This window comes from Triticum dicoccoides, chromosome 4B (genome assembly GCF_002162155.2).
Source record: "Triticum dicoccoides isolate Atlit2015 ecotype Zavitan chromosome 4B, WEW_v2.0, whole genome shotgun sequence".
Taxonomy (NCBI): domain Eukaryota; kingdom Viridiplantae; phylum Streptophyta; class Magnoliopsida; order Poales; family Poaceae; genus Triticum; species Triticum dicoccoides.
In genome coordinates, this window is record NC_041387.1 from 27,450,027 (window position 1) to 27,456,643 (window position 6,617).

General features: G+C 42.0%; 1 protein-coding gene across 1 annotated transcript in view; it reads right to left on the reverse strand.

Annotated features, from left to right (window-relative positions):
- Positions 1-1,157: 1,157 nt before the first annotated feature.
- Positions 1,158-6,617, reverse strand: part of LOC119294763 (pinin-like) — a 5,937-nt gene continuing 477 nt past the window's right edge. Inside the window, exons 2-9 of the mRNA XM_037573021.1 lie at positions 6,379-6,546; positions 6,127-6,270; positions 5,887-6,003; positions 3,995-4,066; positions 3,249-3,332; positions 3,040-3,140; positions 2,638-2,722; positions 1,158-1,696 (exon numbers count right to left, since the gene is read on the reverse strand). Of these exons, the coding sequence (XP_037428918.1) occupies positions 1,316-1,696; positions 2,638-2,722; positions 3,040-3,140; positions 3,249-3,332; positions 3,995-4,066; positions 5,887-6,003; positions 6,127-6,270; positions 6,379-6,546 (1,152 nt within the window). The 3' untranslated portion in view covers positions 1,158-1,315. The remainder of the gene's footprint in view (positions 1,697-2,637; positions 2,723-3,039; positions 3,141-3,248; positions 3,333-3,994; positions 4,067-5,886; positions 6,004-6,126; positions 6,271-6,378; positions 6,547-6,617) is intronic.

Here is a 6,617-nt window from a genome sequence, read left to right on the forward strand (position 1 = left end):
ATCAATGCATGCAGCCATCTTTATTAAAGTAACTTATTACATACTATCAAAAAAAGAACAACGATTGTTACAACTCGGGCATCACATATCCTATTACAAGACTGTCACATATCGGTTGAACAAAGCTTGAGACCTAGAGTCTAGAGTACTATCGTGCTACAGTAAGCGAAGTATGTATCTGGTAAAGAGATTGGATACTCATTGTTAAAAACGATATCCATATAGCCCAACAAAAGGCACAAATTGTGGTAAGTTGTCCCCATATGAAGCTATGTCCCCATATAGCCCCGAAAGCTATGTCCCAAACTTATTTTTTTCCCCAAACTTATTAGAAATACTACGAGGTGGTGGAAGATCGAAAGGCACACATAAACTACTCACCACATAGGGAGGCAAAAGGGCATGACAGTAAACAGGATCTTTATTGTTTCTTCTTCGCCGCAATGGCAACAATTTTAGTTGATTTTCCAGTTCCTCTTTGCGAGATTTTCTTTTGGAAGGATCGTCCCCATATGAAGATCTTAATCTTAAATGTCACCTTTGAGTTTCTAGATATGTTTCACGCCGATTGACTATTTGTATTTATCATATCGGCAGACATGAATCGACTAGGAAGACCCAAGCAGGTGGAGGCTCCACCGAACATCCGGTTCTTGGTTTAGATGCATAGGCAAACATTCCACTAACTGAGTCCACCACATCCATTTTGGACATGTGAGAGCTCGTCTAAAGCTAACATTTAGCGGTGCAATGATCACGACATCCACCACCATTGTGTGTTGTGCTTGGGCAATTTGATGAAGAAAATGATATTGTTCACCGAGGGACGAGTCCTAACAGATTGCCCAACCTTTTTTGGGTGCCGCTATTAACAGAAAGGCTGTTAACAGAAAGAAAGCATCGCATGGAAACCTAACAGAGGGGCCAGTCATTAACAGAAATTCTCATCTACTGGAATAACTCTCTTTTCAGTCATGCCTTTCCTAAAGGGAGAGTCATTAGGTACCACTCGGTACTTGTTAATGGGTTCATGTCTTCATATTCAATTGGTAGCCCAACCCCTGTAGGCGGATGACGCAGGAGACGAATAGGGAGATCGCATGATGATTGTTTTCGCAGGTCGACACTTGATCTTAAAAGAGCAGACGCAGAGTACGTACAAATGACAATAACAATAATGAAAAAGTATGTATATGGCCTCAACAGCAAACACAGCTCACAGCATTCCCAAAGACAAAAAACCCAACAACAATACAGTCACAGCAGAAGATACAGAATCGCAATGCCTAAGTGCCTACCTCGCAAATAACCTTGCCTATTGTGCCTCCTCGGGTACAGGCGCAACATCAGTAGCCTCCTCAGACGGCTTGCCTGGGTCCTCGTTGATCGCCTCGTTAACGCCGAGCACCTCATCCATCAGGTCGTCTTCCGCGGCCATGTCGTCCACGTCCACATCATCATCCTCGTCGTTGCCACCGTCGGGGATCCGCCGAGCCTTCGGGCCATGCTCCGCCCTGTGCGTGTCAAGCTCCTGGTCCATTTCCTGCATGTTAGCAGGCACGTTCCCCCTCCGAGCATTCCGGGCATTCTGAATCCTTTCCAGCTGCCTCTCAACATTAGACAGATACTGCTCCTCGACTTGCTTTTGGAACTGGGACAGCTCCGTTCTGCGCACAGATTTCCATTCTTCGAATACCTGCAATGATTGATGGGAGTTAGGTTCGTTCGTCTGGATTGAAGGATTCAGATGACAACTGGTGATTTAAAAGAATATACATTATTTTGTCATGTAATATTAAAGGTGGCCCCAGGAAAACATGCTGGAAATAGGACTATTATAATTTTATGTGATGTTCTCAATACATATAATTGCATTTGGCAAAAAAATGCAAGTACTCCCTCTGTAAATAAGTGATCTAAACGCTCTTATATTTGTTTACGGAGGGAGTACTAGGTAAGGACTAAGGTCACCATGAGCCCTTCACCTTGGATGTGCATTGATCAAAAGAAATCACAAGGCAGCTCCTGGACAACGTGAATTCTCACATGTGCAAATGATGAACTGAAACTTAAACACACCAGAAAGCTCCCCATTAAATTTTGGAATTCATGGCATGATGATGCACTACAGCATAATTTGCAGCGGTGCCGTTATAGGTGAGTTCATACTCAATATTTTTGTGCAATGTAATTAACATTATCAAGAAAATATAATATAAAAGTAAATACCACAAGATCGTGCTTGTACTATGAAGACCAGCCACAAGCAAGTTATCATAGTTCCCAGGAGTTGTCAGGTTTCTCAAGTGATCAGGGAACTCTCACCAATCCAGACTGGTGTTCGTACTTCTCTCCTACCATAAATAATTCACAACAGAGAAACTTCCACAACTCATTGATCTGCTTAGTATTCACCACAAAGCATACAGAGGCTGCACTCTAGTGGTTGACTGGTAGATAATCTAAAAGGTAGACACGAACAGCACAGCAGCAAAGACTATTGAATCTATTGCTGACATTTTCATTCCGTGCATAACTTAAGTGTTTCAACTTCCAAATATGTTGAACATGTGCAGATCATGCAGGTATGTTTTGATTCGGCGGATCATAAAAAAATATTGACTTATAAGAAAATACCTTTTCCTTGTTTTGCTCAGCAATAACCGGATCATCAACTATTGGTTTAGCCGGCATGTAATAAATAGCTGGTTCAGCTTTTGTCCTGCAAATACAAATGGAATCAAACAAGAAACAAACATATATAGTATAATGAGTGGATATGGAAACCCCTATAGACATCAAACATCAAGATTTGCGTACAATCAGAAACGCATCTTCCCTCAATTTAATTGTCAATATGGATACTTTTGGACCAGGAATAAAAATAACCTGCAGCATGCACAAAATAAGAACAGACTCGTTAAAAAGCAAGTAGAATCCAACTATGCAAATAAGCAGCACAATGGAAGGAAAAGGGATAGTGATCATTTATAAAAGTCAAAGTGAAAAATGGAAAATGACGTAAAGCAGTGAAGTTACCTTAAGAAACTGGACAGCTTTTTGTGATGCTCAGACCACTGAATGTACAATAGCTCCAACCTCTTTTCTTCTGCCTTAGCAGCTACTCGAGCACGAAGCGTCTAAATAAGAGCATCTCAGGGTTAAATCATTTGGCATACAAACACAACCAAGTTCAATGAGTGAAATTAAAACAGATGTATGTCTCAGAAAAGTGAGTGGGAGATTACCATATCACGCCTACGCTTCTCAGCTGCTTGCTCCCGCTCTTGCTGCCGCAATCTTTCACTGTCCTCACGAGCCTTTTGATCAGCCTACATTCAACCGATCATTTCAGTATTTCCTGACATGTTAGAGCTAATATTGAGAATACCAAAAAAAAAAAGCAATATGATCATCTGCGAGGCATGTAAACTTCCAAGAGAAAACACTAAATTATTTCCCTCAGAAAAGAAATACTGAACTCCTCAAAGCTGGAAAAGATCATTGATCTCCCTCAGCTCTTAAGTTCAGTTAAGAATAGTTCAAGAATTGCTAGAGTGGCAACTGACACCCATGCTACATATTTAATATCTATTCGGATCTTCTACCCACAGGTCCTTCCCCATGTTTGACAAATAAATGATGCAACCACGCGTGTAAGATAACCAAATAAGCAAACAGTACACAGGGGAAAAAACATCTGGACACAAGACAAGTAACAATAAACATTTAAGTAAAAAAAAACTTTGAAAGTGACTAAGGGTTAATGTCAAGACCTCAAAAACCACTGCAAGCCACCTGAGTTAATTTCCATTACTGTAATGCCAGCCTAGAGGCTTCCATATAGGGCCTGGCCCATAGGCACACCAGGCAATTTTCAATATGAGAACCATATATGAGAATAACAATCTATTTAGCTCATAGCACCCCCTGTGTATTATTTGAATGGCTAATGATGAACACAAGTACAAAGTGTATAAATACAGATAAGTACCTTCTGCTGAGCCTCTGATCTACGCATAAAGGCCTCTGAGTTGGAGAGTTTTTTGTTCTCTTGCTGAAATTTCTGCATTGGCAAGCATGAGGAAGAATCAGATAAACTGAAATATTCAAAGGTGGACACAATTGACTGTGAAATCAGTTGTGTTCCTCTAAATTGGACTAACTACATTCAACATAATGAGGCATGCATAATACATGTCAAACTCCCTTGGCACCAAGCCACTCACAGTCTACGCCTCTGTTGGTGTCTTATTTGACTTGAACAGTGTTCATTCATAATAGTTAATTATGAAGTTGTGTTTCCATTAAATGTATAGCTATGCTTGTTAACTTTAGCCAGCAGACAAACTAGTGCTTATTGACCATATAGCATGCAAACACAAAGCAATTGCTATTATTAGTGCAATAGTGACATGACTTTAACACTGGATTTGCAGATATCAGGTCACATAGCTTCACATCAGGCCTCTAAAAAACTTTGCTACACACCTTAGGTAGACATCAAATCCTCAATGAATTATCTGCCCTGAGACTTCAGCCACAAGTGATCTAAAAGTTTATTCAGCAGATTTCTTTTCTTTATTCAGTAGGTCACTTGTGATTTTTATGTATCTGGGAGTAGGTGCAACGAACTTATTGGTAAAATTGAAAACTGGGGGTGCAATATTAAAGTTCCTGCAGAGCAAATTGCATATGGCGACTTTCAACAAACACAAAAACGACAAGCTTACGATACAGTTTCATTGAAATTGAAGCTGTAGAGTGTGCTGGTAAAGCAATGAAGAAAATTTGTTGCAGTAGCTCCTTTTGGAAAGAATGAACAAATTTCACGTGATTAAGGAAAAGCTATAAGCAGGCAATGTTATTGAAAGTAATGGAAATTCCAAAAGATTGCCAGAAACGAAGGGGGCAGATTTTCCGGGGCACAGACTGATATATGAGGGCAATGAAGCTCACAATCTGGATGCATAAACCAGAATACCAGACAAACCAAGTGTGGGAAATCAATTAAAAGGGTCTTGAAGATTTAATGGTGTTCGGTAGTAATAACTTGAATACTTCGGATGAATCAAACAAAAAATAATTATAACTGCACCACCTGTAACATAACACCTATCTGGGAAATTAAGAATTTAATGTTCTCCAAGAGATTTGGATATAAAGGAGCATGGAAATTGGTTATAAACTATGCGGTCAAATAGAGCCATGCCTGACCAAGTAAAGAAATCTACTCCCTCCGTTCCTAAATATTTGTCTTTCTAGATATTTCAACAAGTGACTACATACGGAGCAAAATGAGTGAATCTCACTCTAAAATTTGTCTTATATACATCCGTATGTGGTAGTCCATTTGAAATATCAAGAAAGACAAATATTTAGGAACGGAGGGAGTAGCAATCTGTTTATCAAACCAGTTACTCCCTCCAATCCATATTATTTGTCGCTCAAACGGATGTATCTAGCACTGAAATACATCTAGATACATCCGTTCCAGCGACAAGTAATACGGATCAGAGGGAGTAATAAATTGCCAATAGTTACGGGATAAAAGAAATGAGGATTGATGTTGGAAGACCACAAACTGATTGAGAAAACTGCTAAGTTGATGAAAGAAGCAAGAACCAGTCTGTAGCCAAATGGCAAAATATTTTCTGCTTGATGCCAAAGTTGCAGGGCAAAAATAAAACTTCCAGGATTCGAAAATCCACTTGCCGTTTGCACTTCGAGTAAATTAGTATATTCTTACCGGATGACAAGTTAATTTACCATGTTCAACTACACAATACCCAATCCAAAGCAATCAAGAAATACTGAAACAAGAAGGAATTATCACGATTTCTAAGCACATGGACCATCTCATGATACATCAGATGAATTTGTTACCTCTAGCGTGCCAACAAGAAGCTTCCCCAGCATTCTCTTGTTCCTCCTCACCAAGCTCTGGTCCTCTTCCTTTGGAGCCGGCCTCGGGAGAGGCTCTGGCAGCTGATTATCAAGCTCCTGCAACCGAATAATGCCCATATAAGCGATCTCCCCGAAAGAAGTATGTGGAACCCATCCACAAGCGCACACACGCACACATGCACACACTATCTCCTCCAAAATCGCATTCCCCTTACTCACCCTTCTCGACACCCACTGGCTCCCATCCCTCCTGAACCCACCGCCATTACTGGCTCCCCTCCTCTCGCCACCTTGAGCGGCAGTTGGTCCATCCTCACGCCCCTCCGCCCCCGCATCATCCCCATTAGTTCCAGGGCCATCCACCTCCGTGCATCACGCCAAACACAGAGAATATGTTAGGGTATATTTGACAAACCAACAAAACACAACAGGATTGACGGAGAAAAAAATGACAAACGAGGGCTCTCATACTTTAACCACGGCAGACAGAAGCCGGCGCTTGGGCTCCGGCTGGTCCACCGGCTCCGGGGCCTGTCTCGCGAAGCCGCGGAGCGGGCGGGGGCCTCCGGGGCCGGGGCCGGGGCCGGTGGCGGGGGCGCCGCGTCGGAGGCCTCGGGGGTCGCGCAGGCGCTCGCTGATCTGCGTGAGGGGAGGAGAACACGAGCACAAGTAAATAGGTCAGGGGAGGCGCCTCGGTGGCCACGGAAGGG